The 17,500-nt window shown below is 46.8% G+C and overlaps 1 protein-coding gene across 1 annotated transcript in view; it reads right to left on the minus strand.

The window, feature by feature from the left end:
• Positions 1 to 16,355, minus strand: part of LOC307234145 (atrial natriuretic peptide receptor 1-like) — a gene marked incomplete at its 5' end in the record, with an annotated part of 47,491 nt that extends 31,136 nt beyond the window's left edge. Inside the window, 2 exons of the mRNA XM_080005748.1 lie at positions 60 to 247; positions 15,584 to 16,355. Of these exons, the coding sequence (XP_079861874.1) occupies positions 60 to 247; positions 15,584 to 16,355 (960 nt within the window). The remainder of the gene's footprint in view (positions 1 to 59; positions 248 to 15,583) is intronic.
• Between the last annotated feature and the right edge of the window lie 1,145 nt (positions 16,356 to 17,500).

Raw genomic sequence — 17,500 nt, forward strand, 5'->3', positions numbered from 1 at the left:
CAGTGTCCCCAGTGTTCCCAGTGTCCCCAGTGTTCCCAGTGTTCCCGGTATGAACTAACCTGGAAGGCGTCGCGGGCCACCGGGTCGTCGGCGTCGCCACGTGCCCACGGCTGCCGGCTGCTGTTGTTGAGACTGGCCCCGAAGACGTCGATGTAGAAGAAGACGTAGTCCTCCGGGGGAAGCCCCGCCTGCCGGAATTTAACCATCAACTGCCGGAAGACATCCGGGGAGCAGCAGGCGAAGACCACTGGGAACGGACATAAAGCACAGGGTCAGTGGACCACATCCCAAACTTCCTTCCCTGAGTTACCAGGAGAACATTGAGGAGGCAACCGGGCAACCGCTATTGCCGAGGACTGCCTATGGCAATGAAGAGCATTCTAGCAGTAGTACTCTCCATCCTACTGCAGGGGAACAGGAAGTCTCTGCTGTGATGTCACGGCTCTTCCTGCCAACTCACCTCCTTTGTTCCAGGGTTTAATAACCTCAGGACAGGAAGTGTGCTGTGAAACCGTGGCAACAAGCCATGGACGACAACAGGAGGAGAGGAGCAGAGGAGTAAGTGAGAGGGGGAGGTGGAGGAGAGAGGTGGAGGTTGGAAGGGAGGTGGAGGAGAGAGAGAGGGAGTGGAGGAGTGGAGGAGGATTATTATGATGTTCAGCCACCTTGCTCCCCTTAGGGGGAGGTGGCACAGATGTTGTTGTGATGAGGGTGGATGAGGACCAGGTCGGTCCAGTGGCGCTCTTCACGGATCTGTGTGGTGGCTCCGGCGTTCCCAGTTTAACCAGTATGAAGTCACCTGGGCAGGAAAGTCGCTGATTTCAAGGATCCTTTTGATTGACTGCGGCGAGAGAACTCACCAGGAAAACACAGAGGCGCAAATCCACAAAGAAGTTTTTGTCGCTAATAGCAGCGTGAAGGAGCCAGGGCCTGCAGCCCCCCTGAGCCCATCGCAGCCTCCCCTCAATAGTTATTAAAGAGTAAATCTATAATAAAACTCTTCCCACCGTTCGTTTCTCACATGAATAAAATGTGAATATAATATATTTACATGTTTACTTATGAAATTGTGGTTTTCACTGAATCTTAATATTAAAGTTAAGAAACAGTGACAGTTGATTTCATATCTTTTGCTCTACCAAGTTCCAGGCCACTGGACCCGAGGCCGCAGAGCTGTCTATGGTCCGGAGGTTCGATGCCATCTGTGGTTCAATGCCAGTTTTGACCACTATTCTCTCTCACCTTTAGTCGTTTTTTGAGTTGATCTTTTGCATTTCGAGGAATAATGGAACCGTTTTAGCCAAGGTTTGTAAAAGCTGCTTTGTACAATCAATTATTTAAAGTTTCAACAAGTTGCTTTGTGTTTGTGTTTTGAGAACCACCACGAACTGCTGCCCATTCAAGGCATCACTAGAGGATGCCCTGAAATAATAAGAATTATAATAATAATCTCAAAATATAGATTATTGGAATGTGTGGGCGTGGCAACCCTTTTAAATGCACTTCAATTACCACCAGGTCCCTACAGACGTAATCACTCCACCCTACCTGGGTGTGGCTATTAGCTTCGTTTGTCAATCTGACGTTTTTCTTATTTGCATAGAAAAAGGCCAATTTTGCACCAAATGAATGAAATATACATTTTATAATACATTTGAGCTGTTTGCCTGGAAGTGCATTTCGCGCTGCATTTCATCATTTGCTGTGTTTTGAAAATTAGACGCTTGCTTTTTCTGCTCTACACTGACATCTTCCAGTCTGGTTCCTCTGCCGGTTCCTCTGCTGGTTCCTCTGCTGGTTCCTCTGCAGCATCATCCTGCTGGTTCCTCTGCTGGTTCCCCACCCTGCGCAGGGTGGGGAACCTCCAAGATCGGCAAAACATGAATAATAACTTCCTCCTTCTTTTAGATGAGTCAGTCGTTGCAGATTCATGCTGCAGTAACGTCTGCATCACAACGTCACAGAACAGAATCCACTTCCTGCTGGAGGAGAGATTTAAACCCCCCACAAAGCTATCTACAAAATGCATCCTAAAGCCTCCATCCATCACCCACCTGTGAAACACCACCAATAATCTGCTCCTCATCATTAAGAGCTCCAGCTCTTTGTGGAAATGGAAGAAAGACAAACTTCCCGTCTCGCGGCTTCTTCTGGAGCTGCACCACAGCCTTGGACCAGTCCACCAGATCATGTTGGACTTCTTTTCAAAATGAAGCTTAAAACCAACTTTAACTTCCTTGCCTACAACTGTGCTCGACTAATTCCTCCATGTCTTGTATTTGGGGGCTACACTCTGCCCAGCACGAGCGTTCCGCTACCGGTGGACACCGGGAGGAGACGGGTACGACCCGAGCCAGGAAGCACAGCCAGGTAGAAAAACCTGAGCCGGCGTCTCAGGTTCCGCCGGAGCCGCTGGCTGCACCACTCTGGGGGGTGGGGGCGGGGGTGGGGGTGTCATCAGATGGCTGCAGATACGGAGCTTCCAGCCAATGGGAGTTTTTATTAAAACCAGATGTTCTCCCCAAACAGATCAGCCTTAGATTTATTTCACTCCCGCATTACATCATATTTATGTTTTAAACATCAAAAACGTAACTGAAACTAGAAGTTTGTTGTCAATGAAGTTCAACATAATAAATTGCCGTCATGAAAATGGATGTTTTAATATTGTTCCGCCCCCGTCTCCGGAAAGGTGTTTGTGCGGCTTCAAATACAATCGAATTCCTTTGTCGTACATAACATAGTGTACGCAGGTTTATACTGAGAGAACGCAGCCAAACACGCTGCCTTCCAGCGCGTCCAGCACAATGAAAGGCAGCCGGACCCTGCCACGTGGATGAGGGTCCACTCAGGGAGGTGAAGACACACAACATGGAAAACACCTCGACGCTGCTTCAACATGTGCAAGGACTAAATAACAACGTGTGGTCCAAAGAACAACGTACGAAGAACAACACATGGTCTCAAAAGCCGGTTCACTACAGTCTATGACTGACTGTGTGTGTGTGTGTGTGTGTGTGTGTGTGTGTGTGTGTGTGTGTGTGTGTGTGTGTGTGTGTGTGTGTGTGTGTGTGTGTGTGTGCGTGTGCGTGTGTGTGTGTGCGTGTGTGTGTGTGTGTGTGTCTGGGTTTCTGCTGATGTTGTTGCTGTTGTTGTTGTTGTTGTTATTGTTGTTGTTGTTGTTGTTGTTGTTGCTGTTTCTATTGTTGCTGCTGAGGTTTTTGTTCCTGTTGCTGTTGTGGTTGTATCTGTTGTGACATCACAGTGAGAGGACCATAAGAAGGGTGTGTTTTCAGAGAGAGGGACTCAAAAGTATCTCCCTCCCGAGGTCTGAATGAAAACTTGACCCGTAACCTACGGACGCTAATCAAAGCACGGTGACTGGATGAAGATGAGATGGTGCACACAGTTGAAATTTCCGTTTCCGGTGAGAGCGACCACTTCCGGTCCCGGTGACGTCTTTGCGTGTGCGTTGCTGTTGTTGTTTTTGCTGTTGTTTTTGTTGTTGTTGCTGCTGATGTTGATGTTGCTGCTGCTGTTTCTGTGGCTGCTGCTGCTGTTGTTGCTGCTGTGGTTGGGAGTTGCTTTAACTGCTGTTTTTTTTGTTGTTTTTGTTGTTGTTGCTGTTGCTGTTGTTTCAGGGGCATTCTATTGTAATGACCGGCTGACAACTACGTTCTCCCTTTCTTTTTTGTATTTCTTTGTAAAGCACATTGTGTTGACCTGCTATGAGATGCGCTCTATAAATAAAGTGTGACTTGGCTTAAAGAACTACATATGATGTAAAGAACAACATTTAAAGAACAACATCTAAAGAACAACATATGATGTAAAGAACAACATATGATCTCTCTCTCTCGTGTCTAATCAGAGTGAGAAGAAGGAAACAAGGTTTTCCTCAGTGGCCTGGAGCCGCACGGGGCTCGCTGATTGGCCTGCACAATTAGCTTTAGCACAATGAACAAACACACGCAGACACAAAGCAGGGAAGGAGCTCCAGGAAGCTCCAGGAAGCTCCAGGAAGCTCCAGGAAGCTCCAGGAAGCTCCAGGAAGTGTTGGGGAGCCCGGCCCTGCAGCTCCTTCCTGGACTCCAACAGCTTGGACCACCAGAAAGTGGTTATGGTCACCATGGTAACAACAGCTTGTCTCTGGTCGTGGTGGAAGTACTCAGACCTTTAATTGCAGTGAAAAGTAGAAGAACCCCGACACAAAATGTCTCCAGTAAAAGCCAAAGTAGCAGGTTGACCTCAAGCCAGAGAGCAGTGGAGGCCACACATGTGCTTGTCATCGCTTTACATCAAACTTGAATTGTGATTGAACAATAGTTTAAATTGAGCAGAAAAGTCAATTATTCAAATGGAATCTTAGCATTTCCTGCTCAGACTCATTCTCTGTATTTCAGTTGAATTCTGTCGTTGTGAGCAGCTCTGAAGCCCTGTGTGCTGAGGGAAGCTCCTTTGTCACAGACCAGGTCTCAAGGATCAAGAAGGACTGAGCCATTTATTGAGCTATTCACCTCCGGCGCCCCCTCTGGCCTCTGTGTGTCACGCCCTAATTATTATAAATTATTATTATCATTATAATAATGAATTATTATTATTATTAATTGCAAGTTATTTCGCAGCAGACAAGCTCTGTACTCAAAGCGGTATCCAGGGAGCGTCTAAACACAAGGCCTCTTGGTCAGGAAGGGTGTTAGTCAGTGTACTTCTACTAGTGTGTGTACTCTTAAGCATATGATTTATAGCCCTGATCCGTGGAGGTCAAGGTCCAGATCCAGATACAGGTCCAGATCTAGATCCAGATCCAGGTCCAGATCCAGATCCAGGTCCAGGTCCAGCTGCAGCCTTATCAGCAGCAGAGCATCACCTGCAATCCCAGACGCTCAAAGCTCGTTAGCAAGGTCACGTCAGGGGTCAGGGGTCACAACAACACAGTGAGGCCACAACCACCGAGGACCAGTGCAGGAGCAGCACAGCAGTCTGCTCCTGGTGGCACTGGGAGCTCTGCCTCCAGGTTCTGGCCTCCAGCTCCAGGGGGAAAGGGTGACCAGCCTGAAATGAAGAACTAACTGCAGAGCGTTGCTCCAGAAGATACATCCTGATTGATTAATGATGGATAATTATTTATTATTTATTATTTATTATTTATTATTCGTTATGTTGTTTATGTTCTGTAGGATTCCAGGATTAATTCATCTTTAACCACGCCCAGATGGATGGAGCGGGCGGAGGAGCCTGCAGCACCGCCTTGCGGGAAAATTTGTTCAGCATGGTCGCCCGTCCGCACCGCAGCCATGGTGACGGAGCAGGAGACGCCGCGCGGCGAGGAGTGACATCAGAGGAGTGACATCAGAGCAGTGACATCAGAGGAGTGACATCAGAGGCGTGACATCAGAGTTGTGACATCAGAGGAGTGACATCAGAGGTGTGACATCAGAGCAGTGACATCAGAGGCGTGACATCAGAGGCGTGACATCAGAGTTGTGACATCAGAGGAGTGACATCAGAGGTGTGACATCAGAGCAGTGACATCAGAGGCGTGACATCAGAGGCTTTTGGGGAGCCAGGGGGCTTCCACAAGTAGAGCTGTCTGCGGGCGATGAGGCTCCGTGAGGTAAGCACTTGTAAAACACTTTTTACTCAACACATCATTCATTTGCTTTGTTATGAAATAATTGAGCCTGAAAATGCAGAAACTGGAGTTGAATGTGTTTGGTTGCACAACCTTTTTAAATTCTCCTGTGACTTGAACATGACTGGAAGTAGAGCTGAAGTAGAGTTGAAGACCAGGAGTGTTCTCTGTGGATATATGACTTAAGAAAGGTTCCACTACCTTCCTCAGCTTTGAGCTCATTAAGCCTCGTCAAGCTCCCGTCATCCTCCTCATTCATTCCTAGAAAAATCACAAGCAGCTATTAGCAGCTATTAGCAGCTATTAGCAGTTATTAGCAGCTATTAGCAGCTATTAGCAGCTATTAGCAGCTATTACTAGTTATTAGCAGCTATTAGCAGCTATTAGCAGCTATTAGCAGCTATTAGCAGTTATTAGCAGCTATTACTAGTTATTAGCAGTTATTAGCAGCTATTAGCAGCTATTAGCAGCTATTAGCAGCTATTAGCAGTTATTAGCAGCTATTAGCAGTTATTAGCAGCTATTAGCAGCTATTTTTATTGTTCGGACAATAATTCTCGGATTTTGAAGCCTAAAAGTTTCTGGAACACCAACTTATTATTTTGTAGCAGTTCCTCAAGTTATTGTTACGTAACGTAATCACAAAGTTTGTTTTTGTTATTGTTCCAGATTCATAAAAATAGCCAAAAGATGGCGTGGCATATGGGAGGCTCCAAAACAAGCGCTGTAAGGATGTAGAGTTGAACAATGAATGGAATAATCCTCTTTCACAATGGAAGGAGTTTCCTACGTGTTGTCGTCCAAACCTTGATTGACACCCGTCTGCACTCGTATCAGGAAATACTGATCAAACTTTACAGACTCACCCAGAATTGAAGAACAGGTTGATGATTGTCACTTTGTGACATCATCAACCTGTACTATATAAATCAACGGTTTGTCTCTGAGTCATCGTCAAAATCCCAAAGTGAGATGTCGTGATACTTTGTACGGAATCCAGAGAACTGTAATACCTCCCTAACAGCACTCAGCTGGACCCGTGTGCTGCTGCCTGCACACGTATGGATTTGATATTGATTTTCTCCATCTTGGCCACTGATCGCTGCCTCTGCCCCTCAACTGGGAAAAAGGGTTTTTTCCATTGGTTAAAGGTCTTTTTGCCCGTTGAGTCCGACCCAGCTCCCGGCGTGAACACCAAACGCCGTCTTGCTGTGAATAATAAGCATTGATGTGTGCTGCGTCTCCTCCCGGTGGGGGGTCTGCGCGTCGCCACGCCCCTCACGTCTCCATTCTCCTGGTGGTGTCGTGGCTCAGCGACGCCTCCTCCGTCTCCGCCTCGCTTATTGAACTCCATCTTTCTTCCTTGGCTCTAAGTGACGATCTGATGGCGCCGCCGCGGATCCATCCCGTCGACGTCGGCGCCTTCAATTGAACTTTATTAGTTGCAGTCGCATGGTGACGTGACACCGGGTGGATGTGCGGCTCAGCTGCCGCCGACGACTTCACCACGTCAATAAAACAGATTCTTTCTGCTTCTATTAACCTGTGTTTCAACCCGGGGAAATGATTTGATCACAGCCTGAATCGCCTTCCTCCTCCATCAGCCTTCCTCCTCCATCACCCTTCCTCCTCTGGTTCTGAGAAAACCAAAGTGGTTTTTCGGCGTCGGCACAGAAACACAAACAGAATAATTATTCTGAATTATTCCAGAAGTGATGACGGAGAAGAAATCACTCAGCTCTGATTCTGAATGCAGGTGTTGATGGATGGAGGCTCTACTGATGGATGGAGGGAGGGATGGAGGGATGGATGGAGGGATGGAGGGATGGATGGAGGGATGGAGGGATGGATGGATGGATGGATGGATGGAGGGATGGAGGGATGGATGGATGGAGGGATGGATGGAGGGGGGATGGATGGATGGATGGATTCACTGGTTCATCTGGTGGATGAACGAGTGAACGGGAACATTTCGCTGCACTCTTCTGGGCGACGTGTATAGAACACGTGCTGTGGTAAAGTGTTGCTGAAGTCAAGGTTTTCGTCTCAGATACCGAAGGTCCCTTGTGTCTCCACCCGAAAGACCTTGACTGATTACTGCACTGATTAACAAGACGATCACTCAGGTCAGTTGAAATGACTCCACCCTTCACCCTCAAAGGAGCTGGAGGAGCGTTCAATAAAATAACCTCATGAGGATGAAACGTGGGGGAGGGGCAGCCATTTAATGGTTCCTCTGTTTAATGGTGTCCTGCGGATGGATGGATGGATGGATGTTGTGCAGATGGGTGGATGTTGTGCAGATGGGTGGATGTTGTGCCGTCTAAAGGCCAGATGGATGATATAAAACACAGACACAGGTGGTTTGTTCTGACAGGAAGGATCAGGGTGGAGGCAAACTGACACAGAGATGAAAGACATCAATGAAGAGCAGCAGAGGTGGGGATGGAGGTGGAGGTGGATGCGGATGTTGGGGTGGAGGTAGACACTGGATGGTCTTGATCCCACTTCTTCTTAGCTTAGCATTTAGCCACGAAGAGCTACCCAAACTGCTACTGAGCCCGAGATAATGAAGCTGTTGGTGATCACTCTGAGACGTGCGTGAGAGTCAATAAAGCGATACTTTAACGGTCTGACCTTCTGGACCTTCTGACCTTCTGACCTTCTGGACCTTCTGACCTTCTGGACCTTCTGAGCTTCCGGACAATCTGAGCTTCTGGACCTTCTGATCTTCTGGACCTTCCAAACTTCTGGACCTTCTGAGCTTCTGACCTTCTGGACCTTCTGATCTTCTGGACCTTTCAAACTTCTGGAACTTGTGATTTTCTGGACCTTCTGGACTTCGGAGATTCAGGACCTTCTGACCTTCTGGAACTTCTGATTTAATAATTTCTTCACTCCCCTTTAAGGTGCATTGTGGGTACTTTTTAGTGAAACATTGAAGGAGACCTGGAACTCCCTTCACAATGTTGGGAAACTGGGCAAAGCTGATCTCTGACTCCAAACCCCTTCCTCCGTGAGTGGAGGCTCACCGCTCAGTGGGCGCTAATGCTCATCTGTTAGCTCAATCTGCAGAATAAATAACTGAACCCGTGTCCTGTCCAGTACACAGACACCCAGAACCCACTGTCGGTGTGGGGTTGGAATGACACCTCCAGTGCTGGGAGCAGTCATGAGGTCAATGCTCAACCACAGGAAGAGGCAGCCCACTCCTGCGTGTGGAGTGGGCTGCTGGAGGAGGAGGAGCTGGGTGGAGGGTGAGGTTTCCTTGGGTGGAGGAGGTGCACATTCTGTGCAGGCCTCATGACAGTGTGTGCTGCGGGGGATGATGGAAGGAATATTTATGTCCTGGGGTGGAGGTGGAGGTGGAGGTGGAGGTGGAGGCGCTGAACGACACAAGAGATGTTTTAACACACACTTCCTGTTTCTGAAGAAACCTGGAGGAAAGGTCACTGTGTGTGTGTGTGTGTGTATGTGTGTGTGTGTGTGTGTATGTGTGTGTGTGTGTGTGTGTGTATGTGTGTGTGTGTGTGAGAGTGTGTGTGTGTATGTGTGTGTGTATGTGTGTGTGTATGTGTGTGTGTGTGTGTATGTGTGTGTGTATGTGTGTGTGTGTGTGTGTGTGTGTGTGTGTGTGTGTGTGTGTGTGTGTGTGTGTGTGTGTGTGTGTGTGTGTGTGTGTGTGTGTGTGTAAGTGTATGTGTGTGTGTGTGTGTGTGTGTGTGTGAGAGTGTGTGTGTGTATGTGTGTGTGTGTGTGTGTGTGTGTGTGTGTGTGTGTGTGTGTGTGTGTGTGTGTGTGTGTGTGTGTGTGTGTGTGTGTGTGTGTGTGTGTGTACTATGGAGTGCTTCAGTATGGAGTACAATGTACTGCAGTACACTATGGAGGTATTAAGTAGTAATCACTTTCCCTCCAGGAAGTTGTGACTTTCAGTCAAGTAGTAAAATCTTTCCGGTCGTTTGTGCGTCACAGAGTGTATTCTGTCACAGGAGGTGACGTCATGCGATGGTGTACTCCAGTAGTAACATCAGATATGAGCATAGTACTAGTGTTGCAGCTCTGCCTCCTCTCCTGGTACGTAGCTCTGGAAGCTCCAGGCTAAGCGCTGTGATGCAGAGCGTCGCCGGGCGCGTCGCCGGGTGCAGCGCCGCTGAGCCCACGCCCGCTGTTTGTCAGGAAATGCCTCCAGATCTGATAGTGCGAGCAGCCGCCTTATAAGGAGCACGCCGCCCCACCTCCGTTAATAAATACCCATGTACCCCGTCTGGGAACCGGCGGGGTACTTGGAGGCTGGTCTGATTGTTTGTGCTGTTCACTAGTTAGTCATTACAGGACAAACAGACTCCCGCTGCATGGGCTTCACTGGACGGCCATTAGTACACCACCCAGAACATATATCACATCATATATACCCAGACTACTATGACTTTTACTACGGTTACTACTGTTACTATTGTTACCACTGTGACTACTGTGACTACTCTTACTACTGTTACTATTGTGACTCCTGTGAATACTGTGACTACTGTGGCTATTGTGACTACCTTTACTACTTTTACTACTGTGACTTGTGTTACTACTGTTACTACTTTTACTACTGTGACCACTGTTACTACTGTTACTATTGTTACTACTGTTACTACTGTTACTATTGTTACTACTATGACTACTGTTACTACTGTGACTACTGTTACTAACGTTACTACCATTTGTACCGTGACTACCGTTGCTACCGTTACTACCGTGACTACCGTGACTACAGTGATTACTGTGATTACCATTACTACCATTTGTACCGTGACAACCGTTCCAACTGTGACTACCGTGACTACCATGACTACAGTGACTATGTGACTACTGTTACTACCATTTCCACCATGACTACTGTGACTACCGTTCCAACTGTGACTACCGTGACTACCATGACTACAGTGACTATGTGACTACTGTTACTACCATTTCCACCATGACTACTGTGACTACCGTTCCAACTGTGACTACCGTGACTACCATGACTACAGTGACTATGTGACTACTGTTACTACCATTTCCACCATGACTACTGTGACTACCGTTCCAACTGTGACTACCGTGACTTCCAGGACTACAGTGACTACTGTGACTACTGTGACTACCGTTACTACCATTTCCACCGTGACTACCGTGACTAGTGTGACTACCGTTACTACCATTTCTACCATGACTACCATGACTACCTTTACTACTGTGACTACCGTGACTACTGTTACCACTGTTAATACTGTTACTACTGTTACCACTGTTAATACTGTTACTACTGTGACTAATGTGACTACTGTTACTACTGTTACTACTGTGATTACTGTTAGTACTGTAACTACTGTTACTACGACTATGACTATTGTGACTAATGTTACTACCATTTCTACTGTTGCTTCTGTTACTATTGTGACTACTATGACTATCGTGACTACTGTTGCTAATATTAATACTGTTATTACTGTTAATACTGTGACTACTGTTACTACTGTTATCAATGTTACTACTGTGACTATTGTGACTACTGTTACTATTGTTACTATGACTACTATGACTACGGTGACTACTTTGACTCCTGTGAATCTACTATAACTACTTTTACTACTGTTACTACTGTTACTATTGTGACTACTGTGACTATTGTGGCTATTGTGACTACTGTTACTATTATTACTACTGTTACTACTGTTACTATTTTGACTACTGTGACAACTGTTACTACTTTTACTACTGTTACTACTGTTACTATTGTAAAAACTGTGACTATTGTTACTACTGTGACTATTGTGACTACTGTTACTCATGTTACTACTGTGAGTACTGTAACTACTGTGACTACTGTGACTACTTTACTACTGTTACTACTGTTACTACTGTGACTATTGTGACTACTGTGACTACTGTTACTCCTGTTGCTACTGTGACTACTGTGAGTATTGTGACTACTATGACTACCATGACCTTTGTGACTACAAAAACTATTTAAACTATTGTGACTACATTTACATTTACATTTAGTCATTTATCAGACGCTTTTATCCAAAGCGACTTACAATTGTTCAAACACCGACTGACGCAGCCATCAGGAGCAATGAGGGGTTAATTGTCTTGCTCAAGGACACTACAGCCTGCTAGCAGGAGGAGCCTGGGATCCAACCAGCAACCTTTAGATGACTAGACCACCAGCTCTACCGCCTGAGCCACCATCCCCCTACTACTGTTACTACTGTTACTACTGCCAGTACTGTTACTACGGTTTGTACTGTTACTACTGGTAGTACTGGTAGTACTGTACACCGCTTTTATTAGTGATACTGCAACACTGTCATTTGTACTGCCACCTGCCGTGTTGGGTCTAGTTAGCAGAGTACTACCAGTCAGCATGGTGCTACTTAGTACTTCACGCTGACTTTGTGTTGGTAGATGTGTACATACAGGACGTGTTGTTTCTTATCTCATTTAAATGTATTTCTCTTTCTCGACTGCTCTGTTTTCTGCTGTAATGCCTGCACTTCCCTCCAGGGATTCATCTGATCCGATCTGATCCTAAACACAACTTTCCTAACGTGGTTTTGGAAGCATTGGACCTGAGAAGCTCCACGAAGGAGCAGCTCCACATTCCACGTTTTCTCTGATACATTTTCCAGACATGCTTTGACTCGGCACATCAACCATTCATCCCTGAAAGCTGCAGCATCATCGCCGAGCAGGACTTTCCAGAGCTCCGTGGAGTCCGCCTGGAGGAGCTGACGGAGCTGATGGGGCTGACGGTGCGCTGGGTTCTGCCGCTGACCCGCCGCCCCGGGGCAGGGATCGAGCGCTAATGCCGGGGATAACGAGGGAGGCTGCCGGGGCGGGGCCACACCATGAGATGCCCGAGCGATAAGCCATCGCAGAACAGTGTCTGCGACCCCGCTCACCTCCCATCACAGTGTCTGCACCGTCACCACAGCAACCTGATGGCCAGAACAATAACACACACCTGGACGGCCTGGTGTGTGTGTCAGTGACGTAGGCTGAGAAGATAATGATGATAAGAAGAACATTGCATTTACACAGAGTACAAAGATTAGATTTGCGCATCATTTCAATATCAAAATACATCAAAAATATGTTTGCTCAAGATTGGATCTTTGGAAGCTTAAAATAATCAAATTTATTCAAATATGCAGCAACAGCAACATATATATATATATATATATATATATATATATATATATATATATATATATATAATATATATATATACAGTATACAGTATATAAAGTATATAATGTATATATAATGTATATATACAGTATATACTGTATACTGTACACTGTATATATGTCTGTATGCATACAGTATATACAGTTTATATATGTATATATGTATATCAAAATGGGACTTTTGCAAGTATTTGCAAAATGTAAGATGTAAACTTTCTTTCACAGAAACCTTGAACTGAAACACGATCTGCAAACATGTTAAAATCCTTCTAAAAAGTCGTCCTCCGCGCAGTCAGAGCCGCACCCGGGCGTGGTCACAAACAGACAAACGTAGTAATCCATGCACGGTGCCATCATGCATGTTTGCACTTTTAGAAATTTGTAAATAAAAGACCAAACACGCGATGATTTTTTCTTCTTCCTGTGCACCGTGATTGGCTCAAAGGCAGAGGGGGCGGGGCGTCGCCATTGGTCAAATCAAGAGGCATGGCACGGTGTGTGGCACGGTTTGTGGCACGGTGGTGCAGTGCATTGCACTGCTGCCTCACAGCAAGAAGGTCCTGGGTTCAATTCCCGCCTAGGGCGCTGTTGGCACCGTGCTCCGGTGGGTTATCTCCCAAACAGGAGCCTTTCTGGGTGGAGTTTGCATGTTCTCCCCGTGCTCACATGGGGTTTCCTCCACCTCACGTCAGTAAGGACCCCCACCAAAAACATGCACCCATCATGGTCTGACCAGCGATGGACACTTATCACCTGGTCCCCCGGCGCCTCCACGTACGCTGCCCACTGCTCCTGGCTGTGGCCCCGGAGGAAGGACAAGCCAGGATGGTTCAATGCAGAGGAACCGTTTCACCAGCACCATCAAAGCGTGTGTGTGTGTGTGCAAGCATGTGTTGTAGTGTGGTGTGTTGCGTGATGAAAAAAGACTGTTTCTTCTTCTTTCTTTCTCAAGCCACCTGTCAATCTGGACTTTAATAAACAACACAGCGCAAGTTGTAGCTTCCATTGTAGGAGTGGAAATATTATTAGTAAGAGAATGTTTCATCAGCTTGTTTTGCTTTGAGGGGAGCTCAACGTCCCCCTGCCTCCCCCCTCACTCCAACGCTGTTCTACATGATATTTATTGCCCAATAAGTCAAAAAACACATTATCTCATTCTCACAAATATTTGCCTTTGTAGCCTTTGGCCTCGTCGTGGCTGTTAGCGTCCACGGAGCTCCCTGATGACTTCCTCTTTTGCAACAGAGAACTGTACGAGCAAGCCTTGGATTTTTTTGATTATTTTGATTGCCTTGTTTGAATTGGCAACCAGAGTCAATAAAACCATCCATAAATCAACTAACCAATCAATCAACTGATCAATATGTCGGTCAGGGAAGATAAATAGCCCCTTCAGAATGGTGCAAGTCCTGTTTTAAACACATTTCCTAACAAGGACAAGAAGGTTTGAAGGACACACACTGTTAGTTCCTGCGCTAACGACGAAACTGAGAAAATTGATTCTGTGGTTGAACCTCATGTGTTCGGCCAAACAAAATTATTTATTCTCTACGTCAGCAAATCGGAAGCGAACCGAACCTCCGTCCTGTGTTTTGTCAGTTAGTCTGAAAAATCTAAATCACAGGTTTTCATCAGAGAAGGCTGGACGGGAGCTGGACTGGAGCTGGACTGGAGCTGGACTGGAGCTGGAATGGAGCTGGACTGGAGCTGGAATGGAGCTGGACTGGAGCTGGACTGGAGCTGGACTGGAGCTGGAATGGAGCTGGACTGGAGCTGGAATGGAGCTGGACTGGAGCTGGACTGGAGCTGGACTGGAGCTGGAATGGAGCTGGACTGGAGCTGGACTGGAGCTGGACTGGAGCTGGACGGGAATTGGACTGGAGCTGGAATGGAGCTGGACTGGAGCTGGACTGGAGCTGGACTGGAGCTGGACTGGAGGGGACTGGAGCTGGACTGGAGCTGGAATGGAGCTGGACTGGAGGGAACTGGAGCTGGACTGGAGTTGGACTGGAGCTGGAGAAGCTGTTTGAGCTGCCGGCTGCAGCTTCGGACGAGTCTCGTGACAATGGTGCTAATGATAAATATCTGTTTGCTACTGCTGATACGGATCAAATAACTTCTCCTTTCAATATTTACATTTAAAACCCAAGTATCCATCATTTAATGGGGCACAAAACAGACGTTTTGGTCTTTTAAAGCTGCAGAGGTGGTTTAGGGTCCAGCCTCTGTAGGAAGGTCAGAGTGAGGTTCCTGTGAGCCATAGTGTTCAGATGGAACTACGCTGCAGAACTTTGTACTTTGTTTCCCTGGATGCTGCATAATGTGTAAGTTGTTTTGTTGCTGATAAGCTCAGTGCAGCGACTTCCTGCGGCTGAATGCGTTTCCATTTACCCTCCTCTTGTTTTTTTTCCTGCAGACTGTTACTGGTTCCACTGAGCAGCTCTCAGCTCTCAGCCCTCCTATTTACGTCACAGAACCCTTGACCTTGTTTCCTCCCCGTTGCATTTCAGCTCGTCACGTATTGTTGCCGTTCTGTTGTTGCCTGAGTCGCGAGTGTTTCTTCACACCTGCAGCATTTTCACATCTTGGCGATGACACGCAGCTGTTCATCATCCACTGTGATGAGCTCATTTTACATGACATCGGTGGGTAATACAACAGTAACCAAACTATTGTGCATCGTTAGACTGACTTGATCGCATGACAAAACAAGGTAACTCACCCCGGCTGGTGCGCTGGATCTCAAGCAGGATTTCGGAGTAGTTAATGGGCGGCTTCTCCTCGTTGAACACGCGGTCTATGATGGTGATGTTGGCCTTCCTCAGCATGGTGAAGGGGCCCTCCACGGTGAAGTAGCAGGGCCGGTCGTCCGTTTTGATGTCATTGAACAGCAGCATCATGTGGTCCTGCCAGCCGAAGTGCTCGAAGATCCGCAGGGCAAACTTCCCCAACTTCCTGTGGGTGGGACCCGTGTTGGTGATGGAGAGGAACCCGCTGTCGCCCAAGGCCACCGCGGGCGCTCCTGCCGTTACCATGGGAACATCCCAGTGGGTAGTGAAGAGGCCCACCGGTGAGGAGGGGTAGGAGCAGCCGGGCCCGATGAAGGCCCACGGGTCGTACGCAAACTTCAGGTCAACCGCCATGAGCGAGGCGACCGACTCGGAACAGATGCCCTGCGGGTTCTCGCTGTTCTTGAAGGCATAGTCCAAGTAGTGGTTTGGGAGAAGATCCGGGTCGGAGTTGACTGTCCAGATGGCCCTTTCCAACGCGGGGCCTATTCGGGGCCACGCCCAGGGGTAATCTGTGTTTTTCTGGGGCAGGATGACGGCCAGGGTTATGTTCTGGAGATGCTGGCGCTCCTGGTGGCCTCTGGTTTTACGCTGGGAGCCGTGGTGTTGAGAGGTCTGGCCGTCGAGAGGCTGGAACCCCAGGAGAACCAGAGCGACCACCAGAACCAGCGCAAGCCGGAAGTCCTCCTTCCAACAGCCCAGCATCTTCTCAGCAAGTTGACCGGGTCCACCAGAGGAGAACAAGATCTATCCTTTAGCTGAAGAAAGATACAGAAAACAAGAACATATCTGTAAAAAATCTGATGAATATGCCACACAACAGTCTTCCAGGATCTTGGTCCTGCGGGAACATGGAGGATTCAAACCACCATACCAACCACCAACTATATCAAACACACTGATGGGACCTTCCTCGCTGGTCATGGATGAATTCCGAGTAAAACCCAGTGAGGCCCCGCGGTGGGACAGCTACTCCCAGGACCAGCCATGGGAACCAACAACATCTCAGAATAAAAACAACAGACGGAATTCCCTGCAACCTCCTACCAACCTCATTACAACAGTGAGAATTAAAGAAAATGCGTTAGACGTGTCCACATACTGAGGCAGCCATGTGCAGAAGGTCCTCACCAGATGGAGATCGTTGATATGGGATCTCCAGATTCTGACTGATTTCATTACCTCCTTAAAAATGTCTTGTAAATAAGAAAATAACAGAACAATAACTGATTTGTGCTAAAAGTACCGGATGTTCTGTGGGGTAGACTACGGTGGTCATTCTGTGTTCCCAGTTCAGGTCCCATTCCCAGTGTGCGGCTGCAACACGCTGTGTAAACAGTGCCCATTTAAATCAGGTCCATTTTCTGTTTATGTTAAGGTTTAAACGGATAGAGATCGTAGGTTAGTGATTAGGTTAGAGATGGTTAGTTTAGTCTTTTGGTTAGAGATGGTTAGTTTAGTCTTTTGGTTAGAGATGGTTAGTTTAGTCTTTTGGTTAGAGGTTATTCGTTTGGTGTATATATATATATATATACTGTATATAGTTTTCCTGCATGAATATATAAAGTTTTTATAGTTATATAACTTGTATTCTATAAAACGTAACCCAACATGCTTCTATATTGCTATATTTCTATACCATTATGCTAGAATATATATAGAACATATGGAAGTATAGTATACATTCTGATCTGTCTGCTGCTTAACAACAAAAATATTATTATTTATAACATAATTAATGCTGAACGATTCAAAGCGGAACTTTCTCAGCTCAACTCCAGAAATAGAACATTGATGAACGTTCCTTATTTATACGTCATTAATAATTAACCGACCCGCCCCCGTGTTGC

The sequence above is a fragment of the Zeus faber genome (assembly GCF_960531495.2).
Source record: "Zeus faber genome assembly, chromosome: 8".
NCBI classification, from domain to species: Eukaryota; Metazoa; Chordata; class Actinopteri; order Zeiformes; family Zeidae; genus Zeus; species Zeus faber.